The sequence below is a fragment of the Chrysemys picta genome, chromosome 1 (genome assembly GCF_011386835.1).
Source record: "Chrysemys picta bellii isolate R12L10 chromosome 1, ASM1138683v2, whole genome shotgun sequence".
Lineage (NCBI taxonomy): Eukaryota > Metazoa > Chordata > Testudines > Emydidae > Chrysemys > Chrysemys picta.
Window position 1 is genome coordinate 124,077,164 of NC_088791.1, and position 22,538 is coordinate 124,099,701.

Here is a 22,538-nt window from a genome sequence, read left to right on the forward strand (position 1 = left end):
CCTCTGAATATCCTGTTTCCTTAGCATCCATGTCTTGCGTGTATGTAGCAAGATGCTGAAGACAAGCAATTTCATTTTACACTGCATGGTAATGACTTTGCACCACCAGACCGAGTGTCGCTAGAGCAGCAGTTGCAAGTCCAATTGTACGTCGAATCTCTAAGTGATGTTAAGGGTCCCTTGTAGTCATAGTACCTAGCTATTTGACGTGCTCAATGTGCTCCAATGCTTTCTCCGATTTTGGTAGAAATAGCTTCACATTTTCAATCAACTTAGATGTTACCATTGTTTTTGTCTTTTTGTGTGATATCTTTAGACTTAACTTTTCTGCTTCCACTGCTACTCTTTCTAGCAATTTTGGCACTTCTTATGATGATCCAATTAGATCAATATCATCTGCAAAGCAGAGATAACTAATTTTTCATCCAACAGTGGATACACCCTCCTGTAGGTTTCCATCAGTGGCTCTTCAAATTTCTTCAATATCACAGTTGATGAGAGTCAGTGATAACATGCAGCCCTTCCACGGTACCTATTTTGGGCCTAAACCCAACTTGTTCTTCAGTCTACCTGCCTAGATGTTAGGCTCAAATCTAGATGCCCACTGTATTGCAATTATACCTGAGGGTACCCTGTCAGATTGCTGGCTGACTGACCATTATCTAAAAATAAAAGTAGAGATGGACCTGAATCCAAATGCTGATCCAAACTTCCTTGAACTTTGGGAAAGTTTGGGTCCAATTCCAAACACTGTGGATCATATACATCCTATTATTATTACCTGCGTCACTGTAGCATTTAGAGGCACCACTGAGACTGGGGCCCCATTGTGCTGCATGCTGCACCTACACACAGTAAGAAACAGTCCCTGTCCTGAAGAATTTACAGTCTAGACAATATAAATGGTCGGAGAAAAGAAGTAGAATTAATCCCATTTTACAGATGGGGAACTAAGGCACAGCGAGACTAAGTATCTTGCCCAAGTTGTATGCAGTGCAGTTTGTAGCCCCCTTTGTCCCAGGATATTAAAGAGACAAGGTGGGTGAGGTAATATATTTTATTGGACCATCTGCTTTTGGTGAGAGAGAGAAGGTTTTGAGCCACATAGTGCTCTTTTTCAGGTCTGGGCAAGGTACCCTTCTTGGGGAGGTGGATTAACCATGCTGACGGGAGAAGTTTTCCTTTCGGCGTAGTGTCTTTTCTAAAGCGCTACCACAGCACAGCACTGTGCTGCATGTGCACCACTGTAGTACTGCATGTGAAGACAAGCCCTAAAAGTTGAGAAAAATATAAACTTGCAAGTCTTGCATTAAAAATGTTATTTTGTTTTTTCAAAGACTAATTTATTTTGGGGCCAATTCTTTCTCACAGTAAGGAATAAATTACAACAAGCCTAGGCAAATTACCCATAATAAATTTGCAGCACCAATATCTATCAGTCATGCTCATAATATCTATACCATTCATAATTTGGTACAACTGAAGTAAAATCAATGGAGCAGAATTTTGTCACATGATAAATTATTCCTGTTGTCAAAATAAACTGGTTGGCATTTATCTATCAGCAGAAAACCATTCATTCATCATCCTACCCTGTTTCCCCGAAAATAAGACAGTGTCTTATATTAATTTTTGCTCCCAAAGATGCGCTAGGTCTTATTTTCAGGGGATGTCTTATTTTTCAATGAAGAAGAATACGGTACACATTTTTTTGCCTTATTATCGGGGAGGTCTTATTATCGGGGGGATGCCTTATATTACAACGAGAGGCAAAACTGTAAGTAGGCCTTATTTTCGGAGGACGTCTTATTTTCGGGGAAACAGGGTAGTATGTCCACTATCATGAGTCTGTTCTACAAGAGATAAACTATTATAGTGTTAAAAAAAACCCAAACAAAAACAAACAAAAAAACCCCACAACCTCCAGCAACGGTATTAATCTGTCTGCAAGCAGCTACTAAGTGACAAAGCTGATGCCTCTTCATAATAATAATCTCTCAATTGACTTAACATCCGTTCTTTCAGTCTAGAATAATATACTACATATATCTGATGACAGTTTACACCTTTTACAACATCTTTAAATGAGCTGTTGATGTTACTACAGATGCTCTGTTTTCCTATTTCCTTTTCAGTTTACCATCTGGGCTATCCATTGATGGGCAATTTGTGTTGGTTCATTAGGTTGAAGCTGCATAATGATTATACATGTGACATATCAAAATCAACAACAAGACCATTGTTTCATTATGTAAGAATGTTCTATGGAAAAGACATTGGGCAAAATCATGTTTTCCTCTGGAATAAAGTTTGGAGGGGCTGGGGAACTCTGGGTTTTGACTTTTGGCCTTTCTTCCAAATCATCATGTCAGGGCAGCAGTGGGATTCCCCTTCCGCTCACTCACTGCTCTGTGGAACAGGCAGCAGGTGTGTCTGAAAGTCACAGGCCTCCTAAGATCTGGGGTGGATTCCACAGAGGGCCGGCACCTCCATGCTACTCCCTGCACTCCATCCCTAAGGAGCCATGCTCATCGACACTCTGCCTGTGTCTGGGCCAACTCATCCGCTGAGGGGAGTCTGAAAATATGGTGTCGGAATCCATGTGATGTAAACCTGATAACGTCAGAATTACTTTATGCAAGGAAATTCTAAGGTTATTGGAGGGGGTGATGTCCGTGGCTCTCCCCTGGCCATGACTGCTACACACTCCCCCACATCTTCTAAAGTAACCAAGACCCAAATATGAAGAGAGTAAATGTGGCATCTCTGGGGCTTTTTTACCATGGAGAAAACATGGAGGGGACACCTGTGACTACCAGATCACCACTTGCAGGATATCTGTAAGAAACAAGTCTGTTGTGCTCAACATTAATGAACTCTGCCTGCTATCTGGGTATCAAGAAGCTCCTCATTGTCCACCAGTGCAGATTAGCCAAAGATATAAAAATGACATTATTAAAAAAAAAAGTTTTCTCATCTGATTGTTCTCTGCACTATGCCTCCGTCTGCACAGTTTGCCCAGGCACAAGGATGAGAGGAGTAGAGAGCATGTATTCCATTTCTGTTTATTTGAAAGTGATTCTAGCAAAAGTTTTATTACATGCTTCATTTTGAGCTTTGACATAGAAAACAAAGCTATTGATATACAGAGGCAAAGGGAAATGTAGAGTCAGATAAGATACATTTACAACAACATTTTCTACTACTGAATCTGGCAGTTTTGTTAAAATGTCGGTAAAGCTCAGACCACTGTATTTTATTTTCTAAGTATCAAACTTTGTACAGTTATTCACTATTTTTGCTCTAACTAACATAGTACAATTCATATGGAAATAGCTGTTTGTACATAATTTACATAGGTAATAAACCTTAGCCTCACCAGCAGCATCTACAAGGATTTAGTTCAAATCATCACTCATGCCCAGTGATCTATAAACAGCAAAACAGTACATAAAACAGTATTACATTACCAGTAATTTCCCCCCCAGGTCTAGCCTAACAGAAGTTCCTGTTTAACATATAAAGGATATAGTTGACTTTAATCAGGAAAACTCTCACTGACCTTAGTGGCAGTTTTGCCTGATTAAGGACTCCCAGGTCAGGACCAATGCGTAGTTTTACCACTTCCACGGCAACCAAGTCACACAGATATATTGTACTTTTCCTGATCTCTGTACTATATTGGGCATAATGTTTTGAATCCCCTATTTGTTTCTGGATTTTATTTTTTCCCATTAATAAGAGCTAACGCTAACTTTAACATACATTTTCTTTATGTTACGAAAATAGTAAGCACTTCAGAATGGTAATTGATAGTCACTGCTACCACAACTAGCAGGCTATATTGCCCCAGAAGACCTTTGTTATGATCCCAGGGAGATTGCGTGAATAATAGGACTAACTGTATAAATGAATCTTGCAACTGACTAAATGCAACTCAGGCCCTAATGTAACTTTTTAATCCTCACATTTCAGTAACTACTGCTGTCAATGCAAATTAGCAGTATTTCCAAGATATAAAATGCAGAAAAAACATATTTACAAAATAATTTTAAGTAAAAAAATGTTAAAAAGAAAAACAATAAAAAAAACCCTAAAAAAGACAAGATGTTTCTCATTCATTAAAATAAAAATTTGTTAAACAGAGCTGTTTGTTGTTTTCCTGAATGTGGAAGATTATTTTGTGATGAGTAATTCAGCTGTATTTCTTGGAGTACACATTTCTGGGTATGCTGTGGAAGTATAAAGCTACAGTCACTAAATGAAAACAATGCAAATGTTAAATTAAAGTTACTCCTTTACTACAGTCATTTAAAATACAGTGCACTGAATATTCCTAAAATGCCATAGAATAGTACTCATAGTTATTGTCTGTAAAAGTAGAATCAGTGCCATACATAAGCAAAAGTTAAAACCCAATTGCAAAAGTTCGTATGTATTTAAACTTGTTATCTCAGCTTTCTGAATACAGATGGTTTAAATTATTACATCTAAAGGTACCACTGTACATTTTGATTGTTGTATATTACACATTAATTTTAAAGATTAATAACTAATTGTAGAAACAGAATAAATAAATGAAATAGTTAACTGGAATTGTATATATTCAGATACTTAGATGACAATTCTTTGCCTTAAAGAGTTAATCTTCCTGTACATTTCTGTTCAAATGGAAAATGTGATATGAGAGAGAAAGAGAGAGAGAGATTTCTTTTGCATCCAAGCCCAAAATTGAGGAATAAGGTCACATTATTTTACAGTAATTTCCCTTCTTCCAAAAACAATTCTAGTGGAAGACAAAAATCTTTCTTTTTTTTTTTTCAAGTGCTCACAACATTCTCTCATCCTAAAAAACTAGCTAAATAATTATCAAAAGTCTCAATGTGCTGAGATTCTATAGAACTTTCCCAGTTACTGACATTCCCATCAAATGATAGTTTAAACGGTGAAAACAGCAGTTAGATGAAACCATCACACTAATATGTGTAATTATATCTGTAGGTCCGGCTCTTTAGCTCCACTGAAGTCAATGGGAACTTTGCCATCGACTTCAATGGGGTCAGGATTTCATCCCAGATTTTTTTTTAAAGAGCATTAAAAGTTAGTCAGAATCCAGACATCAGTAAAGTCAAAGACCAGTTGATGTAGCAGTTCTAGTAGACTATGAATCACAATGCTGCTTTCACTCTTAAAGATTATTTTGAAGGTAGCTATCCACAATAGTTAATCCTGGTTTATTTATAAAAAATGGTTGAAATAATAAATTCAAATATGTTGGGTAAATTAACAAGGGAGCCTTTCTAGTTTGGAATTTTAATTTTGGATAATTTGCTCACATGGCATCAAAATCTTTTCTTTTTAGTCCTACTTGTATGACATAGGACTGAAAAAATCAACCGTGCTTATTAGAAGCCATCTAATAAATCAAACTGCAGACTCTCTGAAAATGCTGGGCCCAATTCTCCTCTCGCTTAAGCCAGTGTAAAACAGGAGTAAATTCACTAAATCAGTGAAGTTACTGTGGTGTAAAATTGGTGTGAGAGAAGAATCAGGGCCAGTGCCTTTTTATAGTTCCTTTCTTCAGTATTGTATCATTCGATATATTACATTCAAAGATTTGCAGAACATTCTTTCGTCACTCATAGAAATAGCTTTGATCCTGTTTAAATTTCAAGGTTTGGCAGATAGACCTATTTTCCAACAATTCTCTCACCAATGAGGGAAGAATAGCATTTACTGTGGCAGCTGGTATAAATGAACTCAATTACTGAAGATTTTCATGGATGCAGCATATGGCTCTCCCTCTTTCTAAGATTCAGTGTAAGAACAGGATGCTTTTCACATAAAGCTCCTCAATTCTTTCTACCAACCCACTTCAGTTGTTAAGGACTCACTAACAGCCTTTTGGATGTACAGTCTGTCAGCCCATGGAGTATAGACTTTGTATGTCATGATTTTCCATGTCTAGAGAAGATATATGACAGAGTTAATAAATAAAAGTACATCACCTTCTGATAGCACAATCATTCCTATAGAAACAGAATTACTGGACATATGCAGCAGGCATAATATCCAGATCTGGATTCAAAACTTCCTAAAGATTGGGAAGTTCAAATACAGGGCTTTGCTTCAGACCTGTTAGAGGGTTTGGAACGAGTGGCAAATTACAGAGCCAGCTTCAGATTTAACGCTTCCACAAAGTTTGCGGGTGTTCTCGTGGTTTGGCCTCATCTCCAATAATTATACCATAGAGTGCTTTGACTTTACTCTCTGGGGCAAAACAAAACAAAACAAAAAGATAAGGAAAAAAGAGAAAAAGTGTTTTAGAAAGGGAGATCGTTTGTGTACAAGCAACTTGTGTACGACAGAGAGAGGGAAAGTAGGGAAAGATGGTAGGATGAAGGAATATATCAAAAGTTAAAAATTCAGTCTTACTGAGTTAGCTTCTCAGCTGGTTTAAATTGTTGTAACTCCATTGAAGGCAATACTCAGCTGAGGATCTGGCCCATTGAATTTAGTGCCCTGTTTCTGGCTATGCTCAAATGAAACCCACATGCCTACCCCATAACAGTTATTAACAATTAGTAAATATGATGATTTTGGCATTATTATCCAGCAACTTCTAATTATTGCAGTCTACAAGATCACAGAAAGTATACTCAGTCTGTCGTTTTTGTAGGAGATGAAGAATAATTGGGGATGATTCATTACCATCCCTCTAAAACAATAAGTGCAGAATTTAGGGTAGGAGGAGAGATTTAAAAAAATAAGTGCTACCGGTGTTCAGCTTTTAAACATAAGAACATTTTCAAATTGAACAAAAAAAAAAGGTCATTTATAGATATGGAATTAGGTCATCACAAATTAATACATTTTTCAATTGCCCTGTAGTAACACGTGAAGCCATAAATGGGAGACCATTTGTCGCACTAGATTTAGACGTAATATTCTCTATTTAGGTAAGACCTACCATTTTTTTCACACCTGCAATTTGCAATTTTGAATCTCTTATTTTTTGGTATTATGAAGGTGCCTCTCTCATGAAGAGGGAAGCATCATTAATGCCCCCATTTCTCCCATGTGCTTTAAGTCTCAGAATTTTGATAGCTTATCTCCACCTACAAAACAAGACATTTCTTGCTCTGCTGCTGTTACTGAATGGTGACATGTTCTGACAAACTGCCATATCATTCTGTGACTGCTGTCAATTAAAATACAAACATTCACAAATAAGAAGCGCAACTCACATTAATGTGGCACTATATTCTATTTGATGAATGACAGTTTCTGCCAATATAAGTCACCAACCTGGTTTTTCAAAGCCCTCACACAGCTCTGAAATTCATACCATACTTTTGGATGGGGATTTTTAATAGCAATTTTTACTTTTATCATATAAGTGAAATATTATATGTGTTTTTATGAAAACCAGCTTGCATTAACAACAAGAATCCCAAATCTGCTTAGAAAATATTATCTACCACTTGACGCTAACTTTTTTCATTAGAAATTTGCACATCTGCCTGTCACATTTCTAAGGAGAAACGCAAACATCACATAAAATATATGATTTTCTACATATACAGTATAAGAAACATTCAGTATGTCAGCTATATACTTGTAATGGCCAAATTGTTCTCTTGATTGCAGCACAATCAATGATGCAAATTCTACCGTTATTACATGGGAACAAATCAATAAGTGTTGCATCCATGTAATGGAGGCAGGGCCAGCTCTAGCGTTTTTGCTGCCCCAAGCAGAGGAAAAAAAAAAAAAAAAGTTGCGATTGCAAGCGGCGGCAGCTCTACCGCCACTTCATTCTACGGTGGCAATTCGGTAGCAGGTCCTTCGCTCCAAGAGGGAGTGACGGCCCCGCCACCGAACGGCCGGACGTGCCACCTCTCTCTTCATCGGCTGCCCCACGCACCTGCTTGCTAGGCTGGTGCCTGGAGCCGGCCCTGAACGGAGGGCATCCTCAGAGTTAGGCCTGGTCTATACTGGGGATTGCAGCAGTTAATGGCCAGACACCAGAGTAGGTGCATCAGTACAAACCTATACTGTAGACAAGTTAAACTACAATAAGCACCAGTGTAGCATAGCCATTTTAAGCTGGGGTAAACTGCAGCAGTGCAAATCATAGTTTAGCTTGCTTCCGCTAGTGGTTTCCACTAGTGCAGCTATACTGTTGGCTGGCCGCCAATGGCCGTGATCAGGGCAACTCCCTAGTGTAGACACGCCCTTGTCCTGGCTTCATACCAGTGTAATTGAAAGCCCTAAAAATGTTACTGCACTACAAAGGGATTCCTGACCTGCAAGGGAAATTACCTTGCGCTGTGTTGCAAAAAAGATCATTTGCTCTGCAGGCCAGTAATATTTTACAGTGATGTTGGGACCAATCCTGCGAGTTGCTGAATGGGAGTTTTAGGTGCCGCATAGTCTGCATGAGACATTCAGTACTGCTCAGCATTAGACCCAGACTTATTTCCTTAGACTGAGAAATGCAGTTTGAAAGTTCAGAGAACAATGTGCAGCCTTCAGGAAATCATGGTGTTATTTCATTTCTTTAAATTATATGTCTTCTTCTGAGAATTTCAGTCAGTTTTCCAATATCTTTAAATTGCATTGCGGTAATCATGACCAGTTCAACCATTTTGGATAACCTCTGGGACACCTTTGCAATGTTCACATCACTCTGAAATACTATGTTTCTTTGTAGTTGTCTTTGAGCTTTCAGATTTATACATGCATATTTGTGATCTATATAGATTCTCATATTATCCACTGCACTTTATTGTACAAACTATGTATAATTATTAGCATTTCTACTAGCCCCTGCCTCCCTACATTTAGCAAATGTTTTTTCCATTCTACAAACGCACTAGGACGAGCACTGATCATACATCCCTCGGGACACCCATCCTTGGACTCCTACTAGGCAATAGTGATCAGTTAAAAAATTAAGGCTACATCTACACTACGGGGGCGGTTGATTTAAGATACGCAAATTCAGCTACGTGAATAGCGTAGCTGAATTCGACGTATCGCAGCCGACTTACCCCGCTGTGAGGACGGCGGCAAAATCGACCTCCGCGGCTTCCCGTCGACGGTGCTTACTCCCACCTCCGCTGGTGGAGTAAGAGCGTCGATTCGGGGATCGATTGTCGCGTCCCGACGGAACGCGATAAATCGATCCCTGAGAGGTCGATTTCTACCCGCCGATTCAGGCGGGTAGTGTAGACCCAGCCTAAGTTTATCATCCTTGAGGAAGAGATCTTATAAAAGCGAGCACAAGGACATTCAATTCTGAAAGGAGAATTTTCCTTAAAAAAGAGGAAGCAACTCAAAAAGGCCCTTCAATCAAAAATGAAGAACTTAAAATCAGCCTGGTGACATTTCAGCACACTATAACAGAACAAACAGGAAAAAAGGCAACTTCCCTCTCCCCCAGAAGGCTAAATGGCCAGATTAAAAAAAGGGATTCAAACCAAACAGGTATCTTTCCGGAAATGGCAATCCAGCTCAACTGTAGCCAGGAGAAAGGAACGGAAACTATTGCCTGTAAAACGTAAATGGGAAATTAAGAAAGCCAAATGGGAGTTTGAAGAGCGATTAGCCAGACATAAAAACATATGCATATAAATTAGTGTAAAACATCTCTAAAGTATATATCAGAAGCACAAAGTCTTTGAGAGAATTCGTAGGTCTCTTGGATTATCAGAGAGATAAGGGAGCAGCAGAGAAGCAAAGTTAAATGATTTATTTGCCACAGTCTTCACCACAAGAGATGTTGGGGTGACACCTATTCTCCTTAGATAATAAAGAGGAGGGACGAAGGGAAAGGTGGTGAACTTCCCTAGAAGATTAAACAAATCCCCAGGCGGTACACATCCAAGAGTTCTGAAGGAACTGAAAAATGAAGTGGCTGTGGTGCTAACAAAAATATACAATCTCTCATTGAAATCCACTGTTATGTCAGTAAACTGATGGGGATTACAGGATTCTTGCACCTTCTTCGTATGCATCTAGTACTTGCTGCTGCCAGAAGATGGCCGCTAATCTGACCTACCATGGAAATTTCTTATGTTCCTGTGAAGCTAATGGATGTTTTAGGTGTGAATCTGCTACTGAAGTAAGTGGGAGTTTTGGGTGCCCAAGGAATGCAGGATCAGGCTACTAGTGTATATTTAATTAATTTAAAAATATTTAAAATGGATTGCAAAAATTATTTCTGTTTTTTCCCCTTTAGAAATTTGGCTTATACAAGCGGTATATTTCTGTAATGATTTGGTGATGACAAATCTAATGTAAAAGTTAATCTCTCCTGAAGTCCTATTCATTGCCCCTTTCTCAGGAGTAACTCCCATTGATTTTGACATAAGGAGTACCTGAATAAGGAGGAAGAATAGGACTATTTGCTGAATGAGATATTGTAAAGTAGTTAGCAAAATAATGAATTTTACATTAACTAAAATCTCTCATCCTTCCACCGAATAATTTATGCTTGACAAGACTGTCTAAGTGAAAGTTATTCTTTTCTTGTATCATAAAATTCAAAGATACTTCAGTTTGGGATAAACAGAAGTTACAATCACTCGGAGAAGTTATTTAATCATCTAAGTGAAGTCACAAATAGATACGAGTAAATACTGTGCGTGGGAGTAGAGATTTAAGCCTGAGTAATATTTACAGTAACTAAAGATAATATTACTAATGTACCCACAAATAGAAGTATATATTTATATATTTATATATTGTACTTAATTAGATGCTCTAATAAGGAAAAGAAAAACGGACTACTACTTTTTTTTCTTTGTTTCTCATCCACCCTATTGTAAAAGTCTTCAAAGAGACCCAATGGCATACAAAATTCCATGACTGTATCCGCAGCAGGACAGATAGTGGTAGACCTTTGAAGAAGGCTATAATAGGGCAGATAAAACAGAGAGGGCATGGGATTCAATCTTGTATAATCCATAAAACAAAATTATACATCCATTTCCTTTTTTTTCTTTTTTTTTTCTTCCTTTTTTTGGTTTATACTAGAACAAAGTCACCACAAAACCACAAATGGGAAATAACAAAATTTAGATTTTTTTTGTTTTCTTCTAAAATTTCAAATATAAAGTTCAAGTGCAATTCAAAATCCAAATAGTATTTATGCTACATACTCCTTTCTATCACAAAACAGGTAGTTTGTTTAACCAGTTTGAATAGGTTTCTTCTTTGCTTAGAAGAAAACTATTTTTGCTAGAAAATAAAAAGGCTTAGAAAATATATTTTTTAAAACAAACATTTTCAAATGAAACATGAAGACACACTAGTGCAGACACAAATTTGGATCTTCAATTGGATGCACTCAAGGATCCACAAGTATCTTCTTTGAAGTAAAAATCCCATTCAGAATATTGGCTTTTAACAATTATAAAACATTATACTTATTCTTCAATATATAATTGAAAATAAAGACTGCAAAAAAATAGCCTTCCAATTAGCAAATGTTTCTACTGTGGAGTAAAATACAATATTTGACAGGAATGCAAAATAACCCCAAATTGAATATCACTAGGAAGCTATTTGTATGGTCGTAGAAATCTGGAAACTTTTGATCGCAGTAGCTTTATAAATGATCGTGGGAACATCTCCTTTGACTCTTGTGCTGTGTACTTGAAATAGTTTTGAGGATGTGCCAATACATCAAAGAGAGCTTTGATCAATTTCTTGTCCTAGGAGAGACAAAGTATATATTAGACACATATTGTGATTGTGTTAGTTTTTGCACAATTTTTAAAATCAATGTTCACTATGATTTTCTTTGGCAAAAGTTACCATTAGGCAAAGCAGGTTAAGCATGCTCAAGTCCATGTTGCTTGTTGCATATTATACCATAGGCAGTTTACTAACTTCTCCATTTTAACACGTGTAATTAGTGCTTATGGTAGGGGCCAGGTTGATGCATTCAAGCATCTTGTTAATCACAAAATGTGTACAATATGGGCAACAGTATTGCAAACTACCTCACACTGATCTTCCAGTGTTCAACCCCTTTCCACAAGGGCCTTCTGTCTCTGTGTAAGAGGGCAGTTTGGTCTCCACATCCCATTCAAGCACGGAGTTCTCTAAGTACCTCATCCTGTAAGATGCTAATACCCCGATTCACCACAGTACTTAGGCATATGTCAAACCTTACACATGTAACTAAAGCGAGACAGGGCCTGAGGGACCTCAAATCTCACTGACCAAATCCTTGGAGGACTGGGCCTCCAAAATGCCAGTTGTGGTAGGTGGTTATTTTGTGATGTCTTCGGTAGGAACAGGACTGAACTCATTAATTCACCATCTCTTCTAGGCATACAACAGTGAACGCTGGCCACCAGAGACATGGCGTGATTTAAAGCAGTTCCTGACCCACTCTATATTTTGTAATTTCTAAGTCAATTTTGATCTTGCTCGGGATATGATCCAACACGCATTGAAGTCAATAGAAATATCCCCAGGGACTTCAACAGGCATTGGATGGGGGCCCGAACACAAGCGTAAATGAGGAGTAATAGCAATGCACTTACACTGGAGTACAATGGGCCCTATATTATTACCCTCATGCAGAACTAATTGGGCACACAAACCTCCCACAAGGCAGGAAGAGGTTAACGGGTACCAAAGGCCCAATCAGCCCAAACAGAGACACCTGGAGCAGGAGACAAGCTTTCAGGGAGGGGCTTAAAAATAAGAGCGCTGCTCAGTTGGAAGAACCAGACACAGAGAGCCGATGTAGCGCTTTCACTATGGGAGAGGCAGCTAGCTAGGGCCAGGCACTGGGGAAGACTGGTGCCTAGCAGATCTCCCAGAGAAACGGGAAGAGTTTATGTTGCTTCATATTTGCTGTAATTTTGAGTGCCCTGGGAGGGTAGACCTGTAAGAGACCTAGCTGGAAAGCTAACTTAGAAGGAGTTGGGGGCTGGATGGAGCAGCTGGGAAACTGAGGCTGAGTGGCTGCTGTACTGTACAATACTGCAAGAGGGTGCTGTGGTCAGAACATGCTATAGCACATGTTGGAACATGCAGGTCGGTGATCAGCCGCTGGAGATAAGGGGAAATGTGACTATTGACTGACACCCCACCCAGTTTGGGTAATCAGGAAAGATGGAGAAGGTAATATGTCTGTTGATGATGGTGCAGCAGCAGTTAGCTGTGCTACTGTGGTAGCAGGAATAGCAGCAGACCCAGCTGTCTTCCTGCAATTGATGGAGAGCCTGCAGAAACAGAAGGGGGCACACTTTGTCACTCAGCGGTGGTGGCAGAGGCCCAATTATAGCAACAAGAGTGGCTGTGGAAGCAGCTAGGCCATGGAGTTCTGGGGACTTTCGCTTCTACTGGAAAGAATAGCTTAGGCTGCCTGGTCCCTGGCCTGGCAAAGTTGGGGACCAGAGGATGACCTGCAGTCTTTCCTCTGTACCCTTGAATGAGTGGCTGGCAAGAGCCTACTTGGGTAGCCCCCATAGCACTGTTTCTGACGAGTGAGGCGCAGGCAGCCAACCGAGTGGCAAGTGACGAGCAGGTGGGCTCATATCCTGTGGTGAAGGCTGCCATCGTGGATAGACTGGGACTGACTTCAGAGATGTACTGGCACCATTTCAAGGCTGAACCATTCCTGCATAGAGCATGACCACAGGCTCAGAGGTTCTGGCACTTTGCTGCCCAGTGGTTATGCCCAGAGACTAATTCCATACAGAAAATCATGGCAGCTGAAGGAGCCAAGTGGCCTGAATGGTCTGGCAGACTAGGAGTGTCTCATCGGGGGAGACCGGAAGAAGGAATACCCCAATCTGGGAAGTTTCAGGGAAGCTCTTGATGGGAGAGAGTCCCAAGTAAATTGAAACAGGAGGATACACAGGGTCTAGCAGGGCTACTCCAGTCAATCCTGCAATCTAGGGAGAGTGCTTCGGTCCTTCTGATGCAGCTAGGCTGGGCATATCAGGAGAGACTGCCTGATCATAGGTGCTGGAACTAGGGGTGCTACTGCACCCCTGGCTTGAAGTGATTTCCATAATGTACAGAGACTACAGTTTAGTTAAATGGCTCTCAGCATCCCCACTATACAAATTGTTCCAGCACCTATGTGCCTGATAATGTAGTGCGATTACCTGGGCTGTTATTACAGCCAGGTTTGTGGCCTGGGATCCTTTCTGAATGACACTGGAGCACAGTCATATGTGGTATCTATTGGTCTGGGAAGAGTGTCGATGAAAGGCCTCATGGCCTCAGGTTACAGGCATACCCTTGACCAGGAAAATGGGGAGTTGGCAAAGATGATGGACCAGCTCCTCCCTGAAAACATCTCATGTGTACATGGCAAGAAGTAGGTTTACCCCACGGCAGAGGCTGAGCTGGGGCTACAGGGCTGCAGAGGTCAGCTATATATTGCGGTAATAATGAACCTTGCGTGGCTGGTGATCTTTGGAAGAGAATGGCATGATATCCCAGTTCTGATGTGGAGGAAAGTAGCACAAAAGCTGACAGAGAGGTAAGGTGTCATGAACCCAGAGCAACAGTCTTTGTGAGTGAGCCAGTGTATTTTTTATTCCTGCTAATACACTTCATTTCAGCAGGCAGCTGGCCTCTTTTCATGAAAACAGTTATTATATGTCGGCCACATCATGGGAGTCTCCCAATGTATAGACCTTCCTAAGTGGTAGACCACACTGGATCTTTCCTTACACCTTCAGCAATGCATTTTGTAGAAAGCGATAGTATACTTGTCCACTCTGACAGTGTATCTGTCCTTTGCAGGTGGGATCTGGCCTACAAACAACAGTGGAGGATGTCATTCTGCTCTCTTGGCCCACCAGAATGCCCATTGTTGCCTTCTTACTGCAGTCACTTAATAGACACTATGAACTTAAAAATCAGACCTCTGTCTAACATTGTGTGGTAACACCTCTTATCAATTCAAGAGATTCGGAAAAAAAACGAAGGGTGAATTTTTGGCCTCATTGAAGTCAGTGGCAAATTTCCCACTGACCTAAATGAAGCCAGGATTTCAGCCAGTGTTTCCCCGTTTTTTCATTTCCTTTGTTTTGTCCATTTGACATTTGCTTTGCCCAAATAGTCTGTCAGTTTATTTCCCCTGTTGATTGTTTGGGTCTTTCACACAGCAACATGGGAGTGAAAAGCATGTAGACAAAAAGGAAAATTTAGTTGTGAAAAATTACAGAATTTGTCTTGAGGACGCAAGGGCAGGAGTAGGACATGAAACTACTTTTGTCTCACTTTTAAAAAATTGACTAGATTTTAAGCGGACTAAGTGCCTTTGTCGTATAGATGGTTTGGGTCCAGGGTAACATCAGCTGAGCACAGTTCCTCTCACTAGTAACTATTTAAACCTCTAGACACAAAGGTCACTCTAGATGCAGCATATTAAACTACTGTACCTACCCTGTTGACATTAAACACAGCAAGCTTTTTATCTTTCAGCCACTACCCTAGTTTTTCCCCTTCTGTAAGAACTCAAGGAAGGCCAAATCTGCAGGCTCCAAGAATGGTTTTGGAAAGTCCTGTATGTTGTGGAACTGGTCTGGGTGATCTGTGTTTGCAGGAAAGGCAGGATGATGAGTGGTTGAGCTAGCAGAGAGGAACATTTTGGAAGGGGGACAGTGGAAGAGGCCTGGGGATTTGGCCAGGGAGTCCACACCAGTGGGTATTTTAGCAGATATAACCTTCCAAAAAAATCCAAGTTCAGACATCTGAGCGTGGACAGGCAAAATTGAGGGCATGGCTACACTTGCAGATGTAGAGCGCTGTGAGTTAAACCCGCCTTCGGAGAGCACAGTAGGGAAAGCGCTGCAGTCTGTCCACACTGACAGCTGCAAGCGCACTGGCGTGGCCACATTTGCGGCACTTGCAGAGGCATTGGGAGCAGTGCATATGGGCAGCTAGCCCAGCATGCAAGTGACTGCAACGTGCTTTTCAACTGGGGGGTGGAGTGGGGAGGAGTGTGACAGGGAGTGTGTTGTGTGTATGTGGGGGAAAGAGACTGGGGTTTTGGGGGGCTGAGAGCATGTCAGCATGCTGTCTTGTAAGTTCAGACAGCAGCAAACCTCCCCCTCCCCTCTCTCTCTCTCACACACAGCATTCCACAGTAATGGCTTGCATGCCGGCTGTCAGAAACGGAGCTTTGAAAAGTTTCAGAGTAGCAGCCGTGTTAGTCTGTATCCGCAAAAAGAACAGGAGTACTTGTGGCACCTTAGAGACGAACAAATTTATTAGAGCATAAGCTTTCGTGGACTACAGGCCACTTCTTCGGATGCATATCGGAGCTTTGAAAGGGCATTTCTGCATTCCTACAGGAGTTCAAAACAATGACAAGTGTGGCCACTTGACTTAAGAGGATTATGGGATGTTTCCGGAGGCTGATCAGAGCGCAGTAACCCAACACCTTGTTCACACTGACACCCGGGCTTTGTAGCCAAGGCGCAGCAAATGTTATTCCACTCGCCGAGGTGGAGTACCAGCAGCACTGCAGCCGCGGAGTCAGTGGACGGGGAGTGAGCTCGGGCGCCCGGGGCTCCTTTATTGCGCTGTAACTCGCAAGAGTAGCCAAGCCCTGACATGCAAAGGAACCAACAACACCAATTTACAGCAGTGATTAAAGGTCATAGTGTATCTGATTCAAATTGACCTCACCTGACCTCAGGAGCCTTAAGTGGACAGGTTTCAGAGTAGCAGCCGTGTTAGTCTGTATCCGCAAAAAGAAGAACAGGAGTACTTGTGGCACCTTAGAGACTAACAAATTTATTAGAGCATAAGCTTTCGTGGACTACAGCCCACTTCTTCGGATGCATATCTGATGCATCCGAAGAAGTGGTGTGCCACAAGTACTCCTGTTCTTCTTTAAGTGGACAGTGTCACCTGGCACAGTTAGGATTGCCAACTTTCTATTTGCAAAAAACCAAACACCCTTGCCCTGCCCTCGCCCCACCCTTTCCCTGAGGCCACACCTCTGTCCCACCCCTTCTCCAAGACCCCACTCCCGCTCACTCCATCCCCCCTCCCTCAGTTGCTCACTCTTGTGACGTTACACCCCATATTCTTTATGGAAATATGCTTATGATATGGATATGGCACAACTGAGATATATTTTATGCAAGATGGGTCTTGTAAAGGTATCATTTGAAAGGTTATAATTTACTGAATGTGATTAACCAATTTGCATGTATGTATCATTTCTGTATCTAAAGTTAGGAATATTGGCTATGTAACAATTACAACTGGACGTGTACTTGGGAAATATCCACCAGAAAACAGGCCATCAGCCTTGATGGGCCATTAGGAAGAAACAATAAGACTTTGAAGATACTAATCTTTCTCCTTCCTGAGAAGCCTCCTGGGACATTGCTTTGACACTACAAGGTCATGTGGTCATGTCACCTGGTACTAAACACCACCTCGGACACTGCTGGTACTTGTCCACTGGAAACAAAGGCTTCCCGCCTTATGTAAATTCTATTTAAGACTGGGGAGTAAGGCAAACAGGACTCTTCTCCATTGCCTTCCTGCCCAAGAAGATTGACTGCTGAAAGTACCTGAAGAGACAAAGGAACTGAGCAGTGGGAAGTTCAGCTGTCCCTGTTCGGGGTGCAGACTCCGGGTGGCGCTTATCTCAGGTGGCTCCCATAAGCGGCTGGCATGTCCTGCTCGTAGGTGGAGGGACCAGGGGGCTCTGCGCGCTGCCCTCGCCCACAGGTGCTGCTCCTGCAGCTCCCATTGGCCGCGGTTCCTGGCCAATGGGAACTGTGGAGCTGATGCTCGGGGTGGGGGCAGCACGTGAGCCCCTGTGGCCACCCCGAAGCCAGAGGGACATGCTGGCTGCTTCCCAGGAGTCTGCTGCAAAACCACAAACCTGTGAGAGTAAATACGTGGCCTGGAGTGACAGGAGTGAGTGGAGTCTGCTGCAGCCCCGCTGCTCCACTGACCGGACTTTTAACAGCCAAGTCAGTGGTGCTGACAGGAGCCACCAGGGTCCCTTTTCAACTGGGCGTTCTGGTCTAAAAGTGGACGCCTGGAAACCCTAAGCACACTCTGTGATCAAATGCACAGGATAGGGGAATTAACAGGAACAAAAATAAATCAAAGTAGATGGAGGTGACACAAACTTAATTTACTGGTGTCTTCAAACTACTCTTATTAATGTTTGAGAGGTGGCAGTTGTACATGTACAGCAACCGCTTTTCATAAAGTTTCTGCAATATTTATTGCTGTAAGTCATTGCAAGCAGGTTGTAATATACAAAGATACCTTCAGGGGAGATACAATCATAATAATTAACAAAATGCTTAGTAAAATGGAATTACAGCTTCTAGCAATTTGCCTGGAGAACACAGGGCATGGTTTTGTTAAACATGGGACAGGGGTTTTTCACCACGTCTGTAACAATAGCTAGGCCTCTGCATTCTCTTCCCTTTCTCTGGGATAATAATTCCTGTCACTCCAGGCCACGTATTTACTCTCACAGGTTTGTGGTTTTACAGCAGAAACACTGAGTTTTGTCTTTTGTGTTGCTTTGTTTGCTGTGGCTTCCAACCTTTCCTCTTCTACCTTTTTAAAAAACAAATTCACTTTCTTAGCGGTGTGTGATGTGGGTGAGTCTTGTTGAGACAAGACAACTGTTTGGATAGATACTTTTTGTTACATGTATATAAATCTAGCTCCGTGACTCATTTAAATAAGTGCCACATTCACACTGAAGAGTGTGTTCAAACAATACCTTTCCTTGACAGATTAACTCTTCTACTAATATATTAGTACGTAATTGAGCAGCTCATTTAGGTCCTGATTCAGCAATGTACATAAGAACATGCTCAACTTTAAGCATGTGAGTAGTCCCATTAAAGTCAATAAGACTACTCGTGCTTAAAGTTAGTCAAATGCTTAAGTTCTTTGCCGAACTGGAGCCTTAAATAGGTGCTAAACTAGCAGTACACAGCCAATTCAATCCAATCTGCTTCATGGGCATGGCAAGCCAGACAAGTGTTGCCAAAGTGTATCCAATTGATTCAAAGCTACATGTGACATGTCAGGTGAGCCTCAGACAGGAATGGGACCAATCCGCTGGGGATGAAAAACAAATAGCTAGTGAAACCAGGCTTCCCACTGCTCACTGGTAATACATTGACAGACAAATGCCTTTTCACAGTTAGTTTCTGAAGTAATCCCAAAGCGAGAAATATTGCACGGGGGGGGGGGGGGGGGGGGGAAGACAGCATCTTTGGAAGGACTTTCCTTAGGTCCAGAATTCTTCCTGAAGCAGAAAGAACGGCATGATCCAGCCAAAACGATACATGATAGAAATGTTTCTAGCTTCCCATAGGGAGAGTCTGGACATTAGTTTAGGTTAAATCAGACCATCAGACACCTCAGAGCATACACCTCATAGTTCCCTGAAAGATGAAGTAAATCATTCCAGCTGCTGCACTTGCCTGATGGCCTGTCCATGGCAATCCCTGCACAAAGGACCTGATTTTCAAAGCTGCTGAGCCTTCACAGTTCCCATGGGCTGGAGCAGTATTTGCACAGTCACCATCATAGTGTCATAACATGAGTTCATTTGTATAGCCGCTTCCCTACTAATATCTTCATACAACCACCAATTCTAATCCTTGTGTAGCACTTCTGTCATGTCAGTAGCATGGGCCCAAACCAAACCAGGGGATCCAAACATCATAACTAACGATTCAGAGTCTCCCAGGATTTTTGCATTTGGGTTGGAATTTTGCAACTTGGCCCCATTAACACTTGGGCTAAATGTAAAGCATTCAGAAGCCAACTGCGCTGATTGACTAGTGCTATCCACAGAAGGTGCATGTGAGGGGAAGCTCTTTACGGAATATTCTATTCCTTTGTTCCTGTTGGCAGTTTCATTCTTTTAGTTCAAGTACAAAGATTATACAGACATTAACATGTCTTTATAAATTGTCTCCTCCTTACCTGTTAATTAGAGCTCTATTGCTAATCTGAATTCCAATATTTTTCATGGCTATGCATGTGGGGAAGGAAAAATATTGGCGCAGAATTTTGTTCTCAAATCCTGAACATGGTGACTGACAGACTCAGTGATGCCAGCTAGCTAGAGCTGGAACTCTTATCTTAGCACTAAAATAGTCTACGTATGTGTCAGTATACTGAATAGTTGGCCTTGCTTAGCTAAAGGAAAGTGGACATACTTTTAGAATTTCTTGATGATTTTCTGATGCATATAATCGTCCATCTCGAACAATGTCTTCTATCAGCTGTTGGTAATCCTCTGAAAAATAAAGAGTAAAGGAGCTGGTAAGCAACAGTTTGTGATACCATCACAGAGGTTAGTATCCAGACCGCTGCTAACTAGCCAGAAAGCATTTGAGAAGCAAATTTAGTTTTATACTCATTCAGTGTCTCCAGTACCAAGGCAATTTAATATAATCAACTTAATACTTTGAGCTCTATACTGCCTTCCAACTGAGGTTCTCGGTTTTCTTTATAAATGTTAATTTAGCTTCACAAAACCTTTTATAAGGCAGGTAAGTATTATTATCCACATTTTACAGATAAAGAAACTGTGGCACAGAGATAATAAGTGACTTGTCAAGGTTATATGGGAAGTCGGTGATCCAGCCAGGAATAGGTTCCATATCTTCTGACTCCCAGACCTGTGCCTCCAGACCATCTCTCCTCTTGACCTTTAAATCACCTCCCGCATCCCCAACCTAATTCCAGACTGACGAACAATTCAGAAAATTGCATTCGTGTTTGGGAAAAGAGATGCGCTAATTAAGAAATTCCTCCATACTTTTAAAACAGTAGCTTAGCCCAGCTTCTCCCTTGACGTCATGCCGTCTTTCTAGCCTGGTTCCCCCAGACACAGGGCTTCACCTGCCGAGCTGGGCACGCACATGGGGTGGCTCAAAAAATGGCAAGGCAGAGCTGCCGGAGCGTAGCTTTCTGAAGGGCGGGTGCATAGCTCCGTCCTGGATTTCAGGTGCCCAAGGGGTGCTCCATGCCGCTGTGGCAACACTACAGCCCTGCTCAGATTTGGGTGGGCCTGGATGCTACGCCCCTGTTTTAAAAGGAAATTTCCCCTTGAATCTATGCCAAAGAGGCATCTTTGACATATTTCCAGATGAAGATCAAGACTTTGGTTAGTTTTATGAGGGTTGCTGATGATTTTCTTTATTGTATGTTACAAATGAGAGCTGGTTAGTTATTGGAGATTTCAGTTTCCACTGGAATTATTTGTCTATGCTAGCTTTGTTTTTCAACAAAGTCATATTTTTAATTATATTTTCTTGGGCACCAATAGGCCTTCATGAATGGACTTTCTATAAACAAAGAGCTATTATCAATAGTATTCTCATTATCATGATGATAAACAATGATTAACAAAGAGTTTCACTGGCTTTAATGGTAGCAGGCTCAGACTCAAAGGGTTCTGTATATATCTTGTTGGAGTAAGAATAAGAAAAGGTAATAAATCTTAGGTATAGACCTAAAAATAAAAAAAGGGAAAAACATGGAAGAAGACCCAAAACTTTTGACAGTCAGCACTAGAATAATTCACTGAAAAAACAAAAATGAGTCACATCAAGTTCTTTATCCTTCCCATTTCCCAGCTCCAGTCAGTACAAGATAGATTCAGACACACAGGTTTCTAAATTCAGATATAACACAGAGATGGAAAATGACTGCAGTCTTACCATCATATGTCACATATGGGACTTGAAATCCTTTGCCACTGTTTCCCTCATTTGATTTGAACTGAATCCATAGCTTTCGTGATCTGGAGGTAAATGCTATTGGTCTCTCATAAGTCTGACATGTTTCATATGTGGTAATTGACGTAGGGGAGGCTAGAAAAATAAGTAAATAAATGAAAGATCTTTGTAACATAACCTTCCCTGGAGGTAGAGATGTCAACTTATAGCACACTCATTCATTCATTCATATTTTTCCTTTAAGGGAGGTGATATTCTTGGGATAGAAAGCATGCCATCATTTTTTGTGTATAAGGGGAAAGAAAGCTTCTCTCCAGAAGACTATGGGCAACTCTCCCTTTCTGTCCCAAGGCGGAGTTAGTAGGCAGATAGCAGGATGCAACATGAAATTATGATGATTAGAGCTGATCAAAAAATGGCATCTCCATCCCGTGGGAAAGTCTGACATTTTGAAATTTATGTTTGTCCCAAATCTGGAAGAAAAGTTGAAATTTTGAAATATTTTGTGCAATGGAAATTCCAAAATATTTTGCTTCAGAAATATCAAAGCAACCTTCAGTAAAAATTTTGTTTCAATATCAAAACACTGTGATCATATTCAATATTTATGAAGTATTAGATATTAAAGCCAAAATGAAATGGAAAAATCAAAACAAAACACAAACGTCAAAATGAAAATACTCCATTTCGATCATGAATCATTTAGTAACCTTTCTATCAAGAATTCTGTCAAAATTGACATGCTCCTATGGAATATTTTGATTTGAACACAACAGTTTTTTGACAGAAAATGCT

General features: G+C 41.0%; 1 protein-coding gene across 8 annotated transcripts in view; it reads right to left on the bottom strand.

Annotated features, from left to right (window-relative positions):
* Positions 1–10,931: 10,931 nt before the first annotated feature.
* SCUBE1 (signal peptide, CUB domain and EGF like domain containing 1) overlaps positions 10,932–22,538 on the bottom strand; it is a 307,537-nt gene continuing 295,930 nt past the window's right edge. For all 8 annotated transcript variants that reach the window (XM_005296703.4, XM_008165966.4, XM_042848272.2 and 5 more), the window contains 3 exons: positions 21,726–21,878; positions 20,217–20,296; positions 10,932–11,723 (listed from right to left, as the gene is read on the bottom strand). In XM_005296703.4, coding sequence (XP_005296760.2) covers positions 11,571–11,723; positions 20,217–20,296; positions 21,726–21,878 — 386 coding nt within the window. In that variant the 3' untranslated portion in view covers positions 10,932–11,570. The remainder of the gene's footprint in view (positions 11,724–20,216; positions 20,297–21,725; positions 21,879–22,538) is intronic.